General features: G+C 34.3%; 2 protein-coding genes across 2 annotated transcripts in view; one reads left to right on the top strand and one right to left on the bottom strand.

Annotated features, from left to right (window-relative positions):
- LOC129005720 (uncharacterized) overlaps nt 1-3,985 on the top strand; it is a 114,845-nt gene extending 110,860 nt beyond the window's left edge. The window contains exon 11 of the mRNA XM_054434702.1: nt 465-3,985. Coding sequence (XP_054290677.1) covers nt 465-2,877 — 2,413 coding nt within the window. The 3' untranslated portion in view covers nt 2,878-3,985. The remainder of the gene's footprint in view (nt 1-464) is intronic.
- Nucleotides 3,986-9,822: 5,837 nt separating this feature from the next.
- Nucleotides 9,823-18,024, bottom strand: part of LOC129005700 (uncharacterized) — a 153,413-nt gene continuing 145,211 nt past the window's right edge. The window contains exon 11 of the mRNA XM_054434663.1: nt 9,823-10,566. Coding sequence (XP_054290638.1) covers nt 10,317-10,566 — 250 coding nt within the window. The 3' untranslated portion in view covers nt 9,823-10,316. The remainder of the gene's footprint in view (nt 10,567-18,024) is intronic.

Here is an 18,024-nt window from a genome sequence, read left to right on the forward strand (position 1 = left end):
TACCCAAGAAAAGAGTTCTAGGCAGCTGACAATATGCAAAAAGTCCAAGAAATAAGTTGTTTTGCCAAACATCAACACAATATCGAAAAATAACACTTAATCTTGCATAATCACATTCAAATTTATTTTTAAACTCACCCTTAATGTATTTTACAACATTTTGGGTAAGACACATTCCGTTTGCTAATCTTCGTTCTCACTGTTCTAGACAGGACACAGTCATTTATCATCAATCTTTTTCTTCTAGTTGTATATTTTTATATAATAACAAACATTGAAAAAGAAGGATACATATCTATCTATATAAATAAAATTTAATATAAAGATCAGTCATTATATAATTAATTTAGGAGACAAATTTAATAATTCTTCAAGATAAATCCTGAAGTTTGTTTAAGGCATGTATGTCTAAATAGTTAATAAATCTAAAGGTAGATAAAATGTCATTTTATTGTGATTTCCAGTTGCTCAAGACCCCCACCATGCCAGTCGTGCTGTCCAGAGAACAAACATTCCAGCATCAGAAAGTGGCTTGAGGATGTTCGACCTCCTACTGTCCCAGAATCAGTTGCTCCAGTCATCAAGGAAGTTGTCCACAAACCAACTAAACATGGATCAACCAAGGGAAGAGCTCCTGACATTCCGAAACAAGTGCAGAAAAAACCAGTTGAATTGATTGACAAGACAAAATCAAACAAGACGCAGTTGATCAAAAACACAGTGGAGGAAATCAACAAGATCAATGACGATCTGAACAAGATCTTAGAATCCCAGTCTCTGAAAACCTCAAGTGTTACAGGTAAAGTAATCGGATCAGAAAACAAGAACAATGTGAAAAAGAGCGATCAGTACGCATCAGTGGAACCTAAAGAGGCATGGAACGATATTTTGTTCAAGTCGTCAATCAGTGATGCTAATGAAGACGGTATGAAAGTTCCATCTCCCCCTCCTCCATCAGTGTGCAGCAGTATACACAGAGGAAGCAACAGAATCAGTCACACCGAGCCTACCGATGAACCGGTCGTTCCACAGGTTGCCAGACACCTCATGGATGCAGTCATCAAGGAGTTTGTAGATCAAAGATCTCTTGAACCCAAACCGAGTCCACCGATCAGGAGCGATTCTTTGCCATCGCAAAAGGAAGGCCCGACTTCTATTGAGTACGATACAGACAGTTTGGATCGTACTTTAACCCGGCAATCAGAAGGGCGCGAGTGTGAGGGTATGAGGACACCCTCGGATTATGGTGGTTTGGAGGTAAGAAATAACAATGTCAGTAATCTACCTATGGAAGAAGAACTAACTATGAGGAACTCTGTATTCAATAAGAAAACTGGAAACACTACCATATCAAAACTGAAGAACGATATCGATCAGAAAAGAGAGACAAGTGATGATCATGACTATGAAGTTATTCTATTGAACCCTGATAACAATAAACTGAATCTGCCAGATATTTTGTCTAGAGTTGAGGGTTACAGCTTGGTAAGTGAGGTGTACGTAAATGATGGGTACAGTTTTGGAAGTGCATCCAGTATAAGAAGCAATGAATCTTCCTGCGCTTCTTTACCTAACGAGACAACTGAGCCTAAAATAAAATACGACGAACCAGGTCATCTCACAATTGAAGTTGAAGATTCACCTCGAAATTATGAAAGAACTTACGATTCTGATTCATTTGAACCTGACACACTGGACAGGAAGCCAAGTAAATTCAAAATAAATAGTGAAGGCCAGTTTGAATACCAGTACAACAAAGATTCCTATGTGGACTCATTGGAAAGGCCGACACAAATATCACTGAAGACTACTGGAAGTTTTAGAAGTGATTCATCAGTTTGCTGGTATGATACATCCAACTTTCCTAATATGGTCGGGTCACCACTGAACCGGACATTTGGAAGTCTAAGAGAAATCTTTGAAGCAAAAAATCGATACCATCGCAATGGAAATGTGAGATCAGAAACGCTAAGTCCAGTGGGATCGACGAGATCCCTAGACACTGATTGCTACAGCACAATGTCTCTGAAGAGAGGGAAGCCAAAACTTCTGAGACCAGAGGCGAAACAAGCTAAGCGGCAGAGGCCACCGTCACCCAAGGAATATATCCCACCGAGACCTCCAAAAGCAATTTACACGAATGAGCATTTTAGTTCAAAAAATGGAGTGGGTTTTGGGGATGATAGCCCCCCTTTGCCACCTCGCAATAACAAACCCCCTCTGCCGCCAAAAAACGGCCAAGTCAGAAGCATTAGTCAGCGAGTGGCAGCGTTCAACCAGCTATCGGCCGTGTCCCACCTGTCATCTGCTACTCGCGGCGTTCTGACTCATGCTTCTGGCCACAGCCCGACCTCCTCTGACTACGAAGCTGTTGAAACTCAATCAAAAAATCTCGGACGCCGATTAGAAATGTCGCTACAAACAGAACTGCAGAGGAAATTCGAAGCAGCACACGAACGCAGAATCACCTCGAGAACAAAAAACCAACGGGACAAAAGACACGTTAATTTCATCAGAAAAACTCAACGTGTATCAAAAGTTCCTCACCGTACAGAAGATTCGGGCTACCTCAGCAGCGATTCTGACTGCCAAAAAAGGAACGAGAGTTTGAGCGAGACAGATGATTCTTTGTGCGATGGAGCCAGCGAGTCAGGAGGCGAGAGTATTGCGACAGATTCATTCTTTTTCGGAAAATCCCACAAACTATCTGTGGCAGAGTCGGTAGACAGTGGGGTGGGGGAAGGTTTAGGTGGTGGAGGGGGAGGTTTAGGTGTCGCCTCAGTCCACAGTGACTCTGACAGCAATGTCAGCTTTGTAACTGTGTTGCCAACAGACTTGCTGAGAACAAACGTGATGCTGAGGCCAACAGTGAAGTGACAGCTCTAAACAAACTTTGCCACAATAGTATTTATGTAATTTAGTTGTTGGTCAAACCAAGTCATAAGGTTGATTTTAACGTAGATTAAAATTCATAGTTGCCAAATTGTACCATACTGTTGATATTTGTAAAGGCTGAGAGAGGAGTTAGGCTGGGTTGTGCAATCTCTATACCCTTTAAGGTGCTTGGGTCTGGGAAACTTTATGGGGTTAGTTGTGTGATGCATCCTTTTCTAATTTGAGGAAAATACTAAAGTTACATCAAAAGTCTCTTTTTTTTGGTAAAATAACTTTTTAGTATTTTTTTTCTATGTATCATTTTACATTCATATAACTATGAGAGTTATAATTGTTAGCTTTTGATGATTCTAGGAGTAATGATTACATGGTCACACTGATGAACACTGTTGTTGTCTTCAAGGTAGATCCCTGAAACACTTTGATGATGTGACATAGTTCTACTTGAAGATAATGATAGTTGTGAGTTTGATGATTTATAATACAGTGCTTTGATCATGTTTTTAAGCACAAAATTCACTTTAAGAAATCTGTTTAGCTGGCCCTAGTTCTTTACTAATTAAAAACACAGTTTTCAAATTAACTCAATTTTTAAGGACTACGCAAAACAGTTGGGGTGTCAACAGTTTCTTCTTTCGTTTTCATTCTGGCATTCTTGTTAATGTTAAGTTGTAAAATTGTAAAATGGATTGTGAATATGTAAATTTGTATTTATAAAAAAAGCAAATATGCAGTACAGCATGACCAATGATTGTATGAAAGCAAGAAAGAATTTTAGTAGAGTATAACTTACTCCTAGACAATTTTCTTCGTTAATTTATTCTTTGTAAAGTATTAAGTGTTGTTGTTAATATATGTTTTACTAATTTATATGTTTTTTATTTATTCATTAGAGTAATATATTTTGTTGATTTTGTTGTTGATATTGTTAAGTTTCACAATCGCAGCTTCTCAGTACCTGTTGTACAGTGGGAAATCTTTACGGTTTGTTTGGCTTTGTAAAAGTGGGAGTTTTATATTATTTTTTTATTTAAAAACTTGTTAACATTGACCCCGTCAAAATTGTTACAGTGTCTCTACTTGTAACTAATTCCTATTAGTAAACTGATTAAAAGTATTTAAGTGGAAAAATATTTTCAAAGACTAAATTTGTTACACACAAGGCTATAATAACAATAACCCCAATGAGTATTTTGAAAATATTCAACATGTAGAGTAACATAAAAATACAATCACTTGTGAATTTAGTTTGTTTTTCTATTTTAGGCAACTTTTATCTTTATTGTACCAGGTTTAGAATTTTTTGCAATAAATTTGATTTAATTTTTTAATGAGTTTATTTTGCATAGTTTACCCTTAATTTGTCATTAGAGGCTCGACAAAGAGTTCTCTCAAGGAGTAGAACTATCTACTAAGTAGACACTGGCAAAAAGTGTTTTTTTTATATTTTTTTTTATCGCTTTTGGACAAGAACACCAACACTTGTAGGCAGCATATTTGAAAAGCCTGATAGCAAGTAACGGCATTGACTATTGGATACTGAAATAGTGTATTAATAATAGTTAAAGGTCAAAGGATAGGAGTCCAGAGCGTGACTGAGTCGGCAGCTGAGCAGGTCCAAGTCACACGTTCTATGTGTCCTATGATTAATTGTGCTCCTTGATGCGAGTTCTGGCTTGTTTTTTTTTTTTTTTTCAGGAGAGCTAAGGCGTTTAGTACATATTGGCTGTAGATAGTCAGAATACAAAGCTTATTGAAATAGGCTGGATATTTTGTTGATCGGAGCTCAGACAACCACTGTTTCGCCTGGCATCTGACGGTCAACGGCACTGCAAAATTATTAACTCCTGCCTACTCTTAAGGCCTTCGTCTGTAGCAACAGCACACTTTGGGTGGCATGGCTATTACTCACACCGCTAAACCATAGTTGATGTAACTATGTGATAGCGAGTAGTAGCCCATGAGCAGGGGATCTGGTCTTAAAACCTAGACCCTTGTGCCCTACATTACATCCTTGACCTCATAGTAATTCTTAAGTTTGACTTTATGGTTGATACACATGTCAGGGACCTCTTTTAGCAATTTTTGTTGAGTTGCTTGCATAGATAGTAGTGAGTAATAGTAGTTTACGCAACGATTGCGTAAAGATAGTGATAACAACACGAGTAGAAAATTTATGGTACGAGCCTTGGCGAGTGTTTAAAAATGTAGTTTAAAATCACTACTCATAACTTATAAGAGAGGTTATGTTTTTGTTTATAACCTCTCATTGTCACTGACAAGGACGATTGTCTGATGTAACGAAACATTGTATCAAACACTAATTACGCCAATCAACAATTAAATTGGCCTGAACAGCTGATTAGTTGAATTTCGAATAATTACAATTTTACTTTTCCTCTCTCAATCCTTGAACCTCATTGGTCCGTTAGCCGTGTTGTTATGAGTAAAACTATGCTGTTATGAAAGTGAACAATGCTGTTATGAGATACTTTTCAATTCTAAGAACTGAACAGAAACGGCTACTTAAAAAAACTGTCGTAGGTAAAAGTTTAAATGCTACAAACAATTAGTAACAAAATGGTTAATATCTACCAAAAGGCTGTTGCTGGATCTAAAGAACAAACACAGTCTACTTGCATAAAAAACAATACCATTAATGTCATCGAAGCTAACATGTGGGAAATGATTAATGCTAACAAAAAAGCCCCTACCACAGCATTTGCGCATACCATATCAAGAGATATCCAACACTACAGAAACATGTCTGCTGGTGTAGCGGTTGTGTTTCGTAAGATATTTGGTAGACCTAAGGACACAGACTTCATCAACACAAGATTGACTTGCCAGACTGAATCAGGGGGTGCCACAGTATACAGTCTTGTCTCAAAGGAAGAATATAGAGGAAAGCCAACACTACCAACGTATGATGAGGCGTTCGAACAATTGATCAAGGATTTTAAAGTAAAGAAATTCGATACTTTAATATGTTCTCCAATGGGCTGTGTGCGTGACTTAGTACCTCTCAACCACTTTGCAAAAAATATTGTAAAGCTGCACAAAATGACTAATGCTACGATATATGTGGTGTCATGTGATCAACCAGCTGCTCAGCGAAAATTATGGAATGGGCTATCACATACTGCATTTTTGGATCAGCTAAGGAGGACAATTGACAGTTGCTCTTGTAAAATTGATGCCCCAAATAGTCTAACTGATGCTTGCATCAACCCGCCTGTTTCATCTTCGGAGAATCTGCAGCAGTCTTTGGAAATCTCACAGGGCTCTGGTAACGAAACAAACACAACTAAGATAGTTTCGTCTGATTGCAAAGCACCTGGAGATGACGGCCAACTTACACGCCAGATGTCAACACATGGTGAAGATCTGAACGACTCAGCCAGTGAGTCATTACTGCCCCTGGACCTTGAAGCTACCCAGATTGAGGAGTCATCAGAGAAACCAATGTTGCCACCTCGAGATACTACACCAGAACAAATCCAACCACCCTCGGAGACATCAGTCTGTGAAAGTGTTAAAATAGTGTCGGGCGCTCTCACTTCTAGTGAAGCGCTAAAGCAGAGAAATTGTGATGGAAATTCAAGTCCAATTTTAAATGTAAAAAATTTAGTTAAGAATCACTGTTCCTCCAATAACCCTAGTTCATGTGAATCAATTAATATCTCCATGGAGGTTGGTTGTTTTTTAGAGGAAACCCACCTTCAAAACTTAAGCTTGCAAAGCAAATGCCCCCACTAAGTGACCCTAAAAAAATTAAAAACTTTTGTGTTGTATGTAATAATTTTCATGACTTTTTAAATGATGCTAATGCTTATAATACTAAAGGCTCATGGCCAGTCTGTAAATCAGCTAAATTTGAAAAGAGATTTTTGTGGTTAATGCACCTTAACATTGAGGGTGGGTTGATAAGTAAAAAAAAATGATCTTGAGATAATCTTAGAAAATTCAAATATTCCTATTGTTTGTTTGAACGAGCATTGGCTTAAGAGTGTAGATATAAATATTTTAAATAGCATCCCAAATTATACAATTGCCCATTTTTATTGTAGGGAAGAAGGTAGCCATGGTGGTTCCTGCATCTTAATAAAAGATAGTTTAGAGTACACTATAAGAGATGATTTCTGTGTTTTAAATGAAAATTCTATTTTTGAATCATCATGCATTGAGATTTTTACTTTAAAAATTATTGTAATTTCAATATACAGGACTCCTTATGTAACTAATTTTAAGTCTTTTCTCAATAAGTTAGAAAGGTTATTTATAATGCTCAATAAAACAACAAAAATAAGAAATGTATACATAGCTGGGGATTTTAATATTGATCTGTTGGAGGACTGTAGCCATCCAAATCAAAAACAAGATTTTATTTCTCTGTTAAATCAATATGGGTTTAAAATTAACTTTACATCACCAACTCGAATTACTCAGCACACTGAATCCTGCATAGATAATATCTTAACTAGAAAAATAAATTCACAATATTCAGTCCAGACAATGAATTTAGAATTGGGTCTTTCAGATCATAGGGCTTTGTTTATAAACATTTTTGATAGCTCATTTGAGGATAATAAGGACAGAACAGATAAAACAACTAAAAAAAGAATGTTTTCAAAAGCCAATGTCACAAGTTTTGTAAATAATATTAAAGAAATAAAATGGGACGTATCTGTAAAAAAATGTTTTGAAGAAAATTGTATTAACTTTTTTTGCCATTTTCACAATACTTTTGAAGAGTCTTTTCCCTTAAAGTTTTACAACAACAAAAATAAGAATCAAAAGAAGTCTTGGGTAACAAAGGGTATTAAAATATCTAGTATAAATAAACGAGAACTAAGTAAACTGGCAAAAAAATCAAACGACGGACTCTTTAAGGATTATGTTAGAAAGTATAAAACAATTTTCAAGAAAGTTTGTAATCAATCTAAAAGGATGTGCAATGCTAAATTCATAAACAAATCAGAAAATGTGAGCAAGGCTGCGTGGTGTGTTGTTAAATCAGAGCTAGGTTTTAAAAAAGTCAAGGATAGTTTTCCTGATATTAAACTCTCAAATAAAACCATTAGCGACGTAAAAGAAATAGCTGAATTCTTTAATAAAAAATTTACCAATATAACCAAGGAAATGGGAACATCACCATGTGAATTTGAGGCACTAAATATGACAAGGAACTTAATGACTAGTAAACAACTATTTAATTTTGATTTTAAAGCCATTGAGCAAAAAGATGTAGTCAAAGTAATCAAATCACTTAAAAATAAAAAATCTGCGGGATGGGATGAAATTTCGGTGGATCTCATGAAAAAAGTCATAGACTCTATTTCAGAACCTCTCACAATTATTATTAACCAATCATTTCAAAACAACATATTTCCTAAACAATTTAAATATGGAGAACTCAAGCCACTTTTTAAGAAAGGTGAAAAGCATAATCCTGACAATTATAGGCCTGTATCACTTTTACCTTCTTTTTCCAAGATTTTTGAAAAAATTGCTTATAAACAAATTTATAATTTCTTGGAAACATACAATATATTTAGTAGTAAACAGTTTGGTTTTAGAAAGGGTTGCAGCACAATGACCGCTATATCCCATTTTGTTAATGAAGTGTCATGGGCCTTGGATGAGTCACAGAGTACAATGGGGGTGTTTTGTGATTTATCCAAGGCTTTTGATTGTGTCAACCATGACATTCTTTTGAAAAAACTGGAAATTTATGGATTTTCTAAGAAATCTATTTTATGGTTGAAATCTTATATAACAGGTAGATTTCAAAGAACTGTTATTTTAAAAGGAGGCTTGCAGTCAAAATCTGAATGGAGTGAAATTAGAGTAGGTGTCCCACAGGGCTCTATTTTAGGTCCTCTTCTTTTCTTAATTTATATAAATGACTTACCTGAAAATATTTCTCATAATTTAATACTGTATGCAGATGACACAACTGCTGTTGTTAAAGCTAAAACGGAGGATGATTTATGGGTGAAAGTAGAAGACGCTTAAAGGATCTTAGAAGGTGGTTTGAAATAAACGGACTAAAATTAAATCCAGAAAAAACACAACTAGTAAAATTTAATACGATACAATCCCGAAATTTCACACATAAAACAAGAACCAAAACTGTCAAATGTACAAAATTTTTAGGTTTGTATGTTGATTCAAATTTAACCTGGGCCAAGTGCATTGAAAACATATTACATAAGCTTAATTCTGCCTGTTTCCAAATGCTTTGTTTGAGAAATATTTTGGATATGAAAACACGTTTAATGATATATTATGCCTATTTTTATTCAATATTGCATTATGGGATTGAATTTTGGGGATTCTCATCAGAAATAGAAAAGATTTTTAAAGTTCAAAAAAAATACTTAAGAATAATGACATTTGCTAAACGAAAACAATCATGTAGACCAATTTTTAAAGAACTTAATATAATGACTGTACCAAGTTTAATAATTTTTAAATCCTTATTAATGGTACAGTCAAATTTTGAAAACTTATGTGCGGAGAATTTTGACCATCCATATAACACCCGTTTCAAAAAGAATTTTCAGTTTCCGATTCACCGATTAAAATTAATAGAAAAAACACCAAAATATATGGGAAAGAAATTGTTTAATAAACTGCAACCAAAATATAAAGATTTAATAAACAAAACGTCTTTTAAAAGCAGCCTTGCCTCATTTCTTGTAAACAAAATATATTATAGTATTGACAAATTTTTGAATGATATGGTAATTTTTTAAATTAGCAAATATTATGTTTTATAAAATAACCCAAATAATTATTTGTAAGAACCATTGTTTATTTTTTAGTATTTTAGGTACTTATTATAATATATGATTATATTGACAATGTCACCTGTTTTTGTAGCTTATGCTATGTAATCTGTAAAACGTTTATGTGACAATAAAGATATATTTATTTATTTATTTAAGGCTACAAGCTCAAAGTGTGGCGGTGGGGCCAAGCAGGAGTGATTGTATGGGAATCGACTGGCAATTACGATACAACCATTCGTGCTGGAAACGATAGCTGAACACTTGAATTTAATCAGAGGACACAGTTTACCGTGAATCACAGGCCCAAAGAGCCAGATTTGATGATCAATAATGTTAGTTAAAGTATTTTTACTACAGAAACACTTTTAATCGCCTGATGTGCTCGCCGCTGCACATGCACGAAAACAGTCCTGGGTTAAAGAGTGGCTTCTTGACGGGACAGTTGAGTTTAGGTCATTCAAGTTGTGGGGCTGAGCCCCACAAAAGGATTAATCCAGTAATTTCTAATTTAAATCAGAAACATTGTAATAGTTATCTATACATTATTTTTAGACACAAACATGTGAAAACTTTTTACAAACGAACAATAAACTGTAATTCATATAATCCTTATGAATCTTGCCACTAAGATACGGACGAATATGACTCAAAACTCAAGTCTGTAGCGAGTTCCAGAGATCCAAGGTCATCCCTTATCTTCTCCCACTCTTGGTGTGTATACTCCGCACCGGCTCTAGCGATGTTACGCAGCATGCATAGCTCTGACCTCAGGCTATCAACACAGTCTTGCACACTAGCTGAGCCGCCTCTGCACACCTCCATCTTCCACTGGACCTGTAGTCTGCGCACCAACAGTAGAACTTGCCTCATCTCTCTGCGGTCAACAAGATTTTAATAGAAAATATCTGTTTGAAACAACCAAGGAGTAGTGGGACAGTTAGTCAAAAAAATTATTTTCTAAATGTTGTGATTACTTTACTAGAAGACCAGGTTCTTGGATATCATGATTCACATAGCTGCTAGGAGATTAAAACCTAGTGAACATAATTTTTGATGATATATATGTTAGCTACTTATTCAATCAAATCATTGAATCTGGTAGACTCGGCATTGCAACATAGAGAAACTTAGGCCCGAGTGATACTGAGACGTGAACGCCTTAATTTGCTCTATTTATGGTATACATACAATAGACATATTTTAAACATTGAAAATTATAGTAGTGTTAGACCTAATTGTCTCAAACAAACATTCTGATTATATTAACTCTCATATAGTATTTTATTTTATTTTAATTATTTTAGCTATAAAGTTGTCTTTGTACGATAAACGGGTATTGCATTATTACTTATGCCTCGGAGTTAAATTGTGAGCCCTATTGAATTGCACAGTTTGCGCATGAGTTCTCTCGGATGCATTGCACGACGTCCAAGTGCCACGACGTCCAATAATATTATTCAGTGCCACGACCTCCAAAGAATAATTTTTCAGCTCTTGTAGAACGTCCAATATAAAATATTTGACTGTTGCACGATGTCCAAGTCCAAAAGTACAGTAACTGCAAAAAATATAGTCTTTCTACAAGCTTTGGACGTCATGAGATTGGACGTCGTGAAACAGCGCACTATAGAATTGTAAAATAGTATCATTTGCACCACGTCAAAAGCCGCTGCCAGTTGCACGACGTCCAAGTGCCACCATGTCCAATAAATATTTGGCTGTTGCACAACGTCCAATATAGCTCAGGGCTGTTGCACGACGTCCAAGCTCCTGCATACGGTGAATTTTGCAGACCCACAATACTAGAAGGAGCGTATATTGCGTGCCTAGTAATGAAGTCATCAAGCCTTATCATCATCATCATAATATTCTAATATCATAATATCATCTATAATATTAAAACGTGACAGGGTTTTTATTTCACGATTCTGAATCAACCACTTGACGGATTTTCATGATTTTTGTATCGAAAGAAATATAATTTTGAGAACTAGGGAATGTCGAAGCCATAATTTTAGTTTAGAGTCCCAGTTTTTTAGAGATTAAGTTTAAAATTTTAAAAAGTCTAGCAGCCGACGTTAACATTCTAAACTAGCTTTTCATATAAAGCCTTTTGCTTAACGTAACAGAAGTAAACATTAAGCGTGTGACACACAAATTCAGCATTTGGATAGTAATGGCATACATAGGGTTGACCTATTAATACCATGTGTAATGCTATACTCATTGATACGTTCATGTAATCAGTAACCTAACAATTATTTGATTTATGCGATAAAGGATTATGACAAACAGTTTGAGTATATTTGAGCTCAATATCCTGAGTTAAGTAGCAATAGTAATAATTGTTACATTTATCCGGTGTTTAAAATACTGCCAGGTGTTTAAAATTAGAAATAGTATAAGTATAGCGTATAGAAGTTGGTACCAAGCTTTGCTCACGATAAATTATTATATCCCATTCCGGTTACGCTGTAATTTCTATATAGTTATTTACAACCATTGATTTATTATTATTGCCATTGGTAAGTATGGCAACTGTATTATTACAGTTGGAAGTAAAACGTGAGATTCAGAAAAGAGAATGAGTGACTTATTTATTAATGACTTATCTATTTAAGTGTTTTTTGGATCCCTCTAAACAAAACAAATGATTAAATTATCATCTGGGTGTCAATGGGCTAGTTATGACAACATGTCACATTAACTTATATAGCCTACATTCAGAAAAATACAAAATGCTACAACCTACAACCTACACTCTACACTGCCTCCCAGACTAAAATTATGATGTTATATTACAATTTCCAAGCAGAGATTACTTTTCAATTATAAAAGTAAAATATTTAAAAAATAAGTAGTAAATAAAAACTTACATGACCAGTATTATTGAAAAAATCCAAAGAAAATCTTGAATTTTCATAGTAATCTTACTTTTTTCCTAGCTCATAAATAAATAAAAATTAACTGAGTTCTTAATTTTAGGTAAAACTATTAGTAAAACAACTTTTTTAATGTTTGGAAAAATTAAGTAGCTGATGATCACTGATTTGAACTAATATCATTACACCCTTAATTGTATCATTAAGTAACCAAATGATATCATTAAGTAACCAAATGATATCATTGAATCACCTAATGATATCAATACTAAAGTCACTAGACAAACAGAGATCACTAGACATCACTTCAAGTTCACTGATGTCTAGTGATTAATGTCACTAGATTCTCTAATGATACCACTTGATATCATTAGACATCTATTGACATCACTATGTATCTAATGATATCAATACAATATGTAGTGATATCATTTAAATGTCTAATGATTTTCTATTGTTTTTTTCACTAGGGTTATAAAAAAACATTTTAAAAAGCTTGGATTACTTTCTCAGTCAATAAAAAAATCACCAAAATATAAATTGCAAGCACACTGTAAATAGTATATTTCGTACCTAGGGCCGAAAATGAGGTTTTACTGGCTCTAGATAGTTTTTAAGTTCAAGACGAAGTCGAGAACTTAAATCGATCGAGAGCTGCAAAACCATTTCGGTCCGTGGTACGAACGCTATTTTTCACCACAATATTCCCTATTACCACTATCGTTAATGCACACTGATAGTCAACACAACTACAACTTTAGGTTATGTGAAGAAATAATTTGAGGAATCAGCAAAAATAAAAATAAATAGTTGGTAGGCAACGATGACAATAACACAATTTTATTGCAACGCTATGGATTTTGATTGTGCATTTAAAATGCATTCTTGTTTTAAGTAAGTAAGCGGACAGCTGATTTTGCGGCCCCGGGCTGTAAAAACCTGCTCGGTCCCCAAATTACGATGAAAGCTGACATGGCCAGCAAAACGTAACTTTCAGCCCCCAATTAACGTATGTAATACAGCCAAAAACATCATAGTGTGGTGAAAAAAATATTACTGCCTTAAAAACTAAACACTAGACAAATGACATATCTACTATACAACAGATCACATCTTTGTACTCAAGAAGAAGGATGTACTAGGTCTTGCAGATTAGCTTTCATCATATTAAGTATTCTTACATTTTCATAAACTTACATTGTCAATAGGTTAATATTTTTTACGAAACCATAGCCTTTTAAGCCTTTTATTCACCAATCCAAATACATCATTAGAACAAATTTAAACTGAATATTATGTACCATAAAACATGCTGTTAATTTATTGTAGCGTAGGTTTTTTGTGTTACTTTAAATTTGTGTGATCCGTTTTGTATTCTTATTTTTTATTTCTTTTTATAAATACACATTTTGCTACTGTAGTACCTTTACCTATTCGGTGGTGTTTGGACGCCTTCTTATATGGGAAAAAGTTGAAAAATATGTTGATACTATTTCAAATTATCAAATCAAATACAGTACTTAATAATTCAATATATTTTCTTCAATTCTTTTTGGTAACAAATAACTCATTAAAAACCTGGTAAATATTAAAGACCAAGAGCACAACAAATAAAGAAAGCAAAAGAAAAATTTATCTGTGTCCCAAATGAAAAATGGCTTTAATACCAAAAATAATGTTTTACTAAGTTGTAGATTAGGCCTAAGGTTATTTGACCGCACGAAATTCAGATGACCGACGTCATTTTGAACCAATCCCAATGCAGAGTTCTTGCGATCTTCGATCTAACCTCTTACTATAAAATCTGGATTCTTTTATCAGCTAATCACAATCTACCATATTTTGAGACAATAAGGTAAACTTTCAACTCCGTTCGTGAGAGATTAAGGTTATGTCTTGCAGTGATTGCAAATGTGCAGCCTTGTATAAGTATTCAAAATAAATTTACTATGGATGTTTCAATCTTTTAGGCTGTAGCTCATAGGTATACCCGAAATAAATTATTTGCTTTCTTCGTCTCTATTTCAGAACACATCACTTTATTTTACTTCCCTTCAATGTTTTTGTTACATGTTATTTTTAATTGTGTTTTTATTTAGGTTAAAGCTTAAATGGATTTTTGCCATTGCACTGAACGCATACCGTAACTTAAATGAATTTGATCCCTTTATTATGGTTGGTATCGAAACAAACTATGGTATTGTTTCTCATAATTTTAGATTAATTTGATTAATTGATTTTAGATTAAGTTATTGCATTTTTTGTGATCTTTCCAATAAATTATGAAAGTTACTCTCACTGCTTATCCAATCCATGTCCCATGCTAAGGGTTGTGACAAGCTTACGGGAGAGAGTATGTGCCAGATTGGTTATACAGTTTATTTTTCTTTTAGGGATAATAAAAAAAATAAATTGTAAAGTCCTATGCTATTTGCTTTATATTTGCTTGTTTATGGAAATATTTTGATCAAACTTTGCACATTTATTTATTTTATACTAAGCTATTAATATTTTACTAAAAATTAACTATCATTTACTTGGTATCTAAAAGTGACTGACAAGATAAAACCTATAAAACTTTATAAAATCACATCAACATCATTAAATTGTGTAAATTTTATTATTTCTGGGATATGACAATTATATTAACGCTGCGGAGCAATGTGTGTCCTCTAGTTACATTCTATTGTTTTGAACCTGCTGGAGTCCATCATCAGGTGTGACAAAAACATCTGTTCATGCATCCGATTTGGTTCAATCTGATAATAGCATTGTAGAACAAACATAACACAAAACTCAACAAAATCAGTATCCGCAATCTGACACATACTTTCCACCCTTTCATTTATAGCATTAGTCAGTAAAATCGCACACCTAGCTTAGTTTTGTATGCTACACACTTGACTCCAACCAAAGGACTATCAGGAACATATGAAATTGCACAGATGCAGAATTGTTTTAGCTACTGGATTACAGTGTGTCATTTTCTTAAGTTCAACAGAAAATTAACAAAATATCTCTTCTCCAGATAGCATAAAAAAAATCTGTGCACAGACTTCACAGTAAAACATCGTCGTGGTCATTTCCTGCAAATACGGCGACTTCTTGGTCGTATCCCGCGATCACGGCAAAGTCGTGGTTATCTCCCTCAACCACGGCAACTTTGTGATTATTTCTAAATGTCGTAGTTATTTTCTGCAAACGTGATTTTCTCGAGACAACTGAGACGTGAAGAGAGAATTACAATTGTGGGCGCTTTTGTGCATATGCTCTTCAGCCCTTCCACAATGGTAGAATCAAGGTTAACAAAAACCTCCTCATTAATAATTTCTTTTAACAAATAACACGTAAACATAATTTTTTTCTGCGTTCCATCTGTGGAGCTTTGACTCTCTATAAGTAAAAAAACATGCTCCTAGAGACTGATTAAACTGAAATATCCACCTTACAGATCTAGTTTCTCCCCTTAGAAAATTTAAATTTAAAATTAATCAGTAATTATCTCTTGAATGGTTGGACAAAGCGAAACACATTATGAATATTTCTTGTAGGAAAATTAATTTCCTTTAATTTTTTCAATTTGTAGGCCTACACAAAAAGTGGATAGTTTTCAAGGGGGTTATTTATGAAAAACCTAAAAATGGCACCTAAAATTCAAGATGGCGGCCACTTCTCGACTCCCCACCCTCGGGGCTTTTTGGTAAGTTAAAATAGACTTCTAGGAGGACATTTTAAAACAATTTCCAGAACTATAAGATTGTATTCATATCAAAGACCAAAATTCATATTCAATTTAACAAAACACATTGCAGATCAATCAACACCTCAGAATTCTCACTTGTCCTTCTCCGCCGTCTTGAGGGACTCGTTGATGTATTGTTGACAGTTGTTGTAGGCCAGTCCTAGGCCAATAGCTGTCCCCAGGACTAGAGGCCACTTGGCCATCCTGAACAACATTAGAGATCCCAGAGCTCCAAGGCCCAGACCCCCAGTGGTCTTGACTGCAGCATCAACTTGACAGGTCTTCCATTTGCCGCAGAGATTCACCTTCTTTTCTTGTTTAGACATGGTGATTTTTATTTTGGTTTGAATAAGTTTGAATTTTTGTTGCTTGGATACAATTATTATTAACACGTTCGCGGCGGCATGGGAGCGATCGCTCCCATACGGAACCCTAATGCGATCCTGGTGGGTGCGATCGCAATCGCTCCCAAGCTACATAGCAGTACGAAAACTTACAATTTAGCAATTTCTTTCCAAACCATTTTGTAGAGCTCAAAAAAACAAATAATGTAGATATTGAAGCGTTGTTGCGCCTAATGATTACGGAGAAAATTCCAAAAATCTGTAAATTTAAAATATCCATGTTATTCTTATGGAAAATAAGTAAACTGTTGTAGTTTGCTTGTTGAATATGTATGAACATATTTTGATCAAATTTGGAAAATGCATTCATTTTGAACTAAACTATTATACATTTTAGAAAAAAAACTCCTATTTACCCTCCCTGTTGCAGCAAACCTAAGTACTCGTTAAACAAATGTTATTTAAATAGGAAATAAATGCGATATTTGATATTTTTAAGGAGACATTTTAGTGTAAATCTAATCAGGCAAATGGAAATTCGCTTAGTCTGCAGTTTTGCTGCAGCGGGGGTATTTATTACTGCATCAGCTGGAGACACTCTCTGAAGATCTGCTTTAACCATTTGTTGTCAAACATTGATCTCGTAAAATAGTGAAATTATTTTTCGTATGCACTAATAATAGAGCAAGGTTACCTTTTAGCAAGATTTACTTTTAGCAAGATTTACTCTTCTTTTAGATTTAAAAAATAAATGTTTCACAGGTAAACATTTTTAACCATAGTAGTAACACCATTATAGCTTACAAAGTTCAACGTGATAGTTCACATAATTTCTAGCACATTTGACGGAAAAACCTTTTTTTGAATTCATCATATTATAAGTGTTTGAAAATTAATATATCTGTGTATCGATATCTACTTATCTCATTTCTGTCCAATGGATGTTATTCAATTTCAACGATACCGGTACTTAAATGGGAAGTCTTACAGCTGTAATAAAACTATGCATAGATTTAAATTTGCTACCAATTGATATTGTTTGACAATTAATCACTATTCTACTGCAGTACTTAGAATTCTACTACAACTCACATTAAACCTAAAATATTTACTTTTGGGCTAGTGGTTTATTTATTATATTGTGAAATAGTGTAGTAATTTATTTATTTTGTTTCTACGACGTAGCTCTATTTTGTAGAAATCAATGCAATTATAACAACAGAAATACTGCATCATTCCATTTTACGATGACATAGTATTTATTTTACATATAAAAAAATCTGCTAATGCAATAATTAGTTCAATTAGAACCACTGAATATTGAATAATTTGAACATTAATCGAAAATGAAGCGGTTGACAACT

This window comes from Macrosteles quadrilineatus, unplaced genomic scaffold, assembly GCF_028750875.1.
Source record: "Macrosteles quadrilineatus isolate MER2022 unplaced genomic scaffold, UCM_ALF_1.0 Scaffold_31__1_contigs__length_1484076, whole genome shotgun sequence".
Classification (NCBI taxonomy): Eukaryota; Metazoa; Arthropoda; class Insecta; order Hemiptera; family Cicadellidae; genus Macrosteles; species Macrosteles quadrilineatus.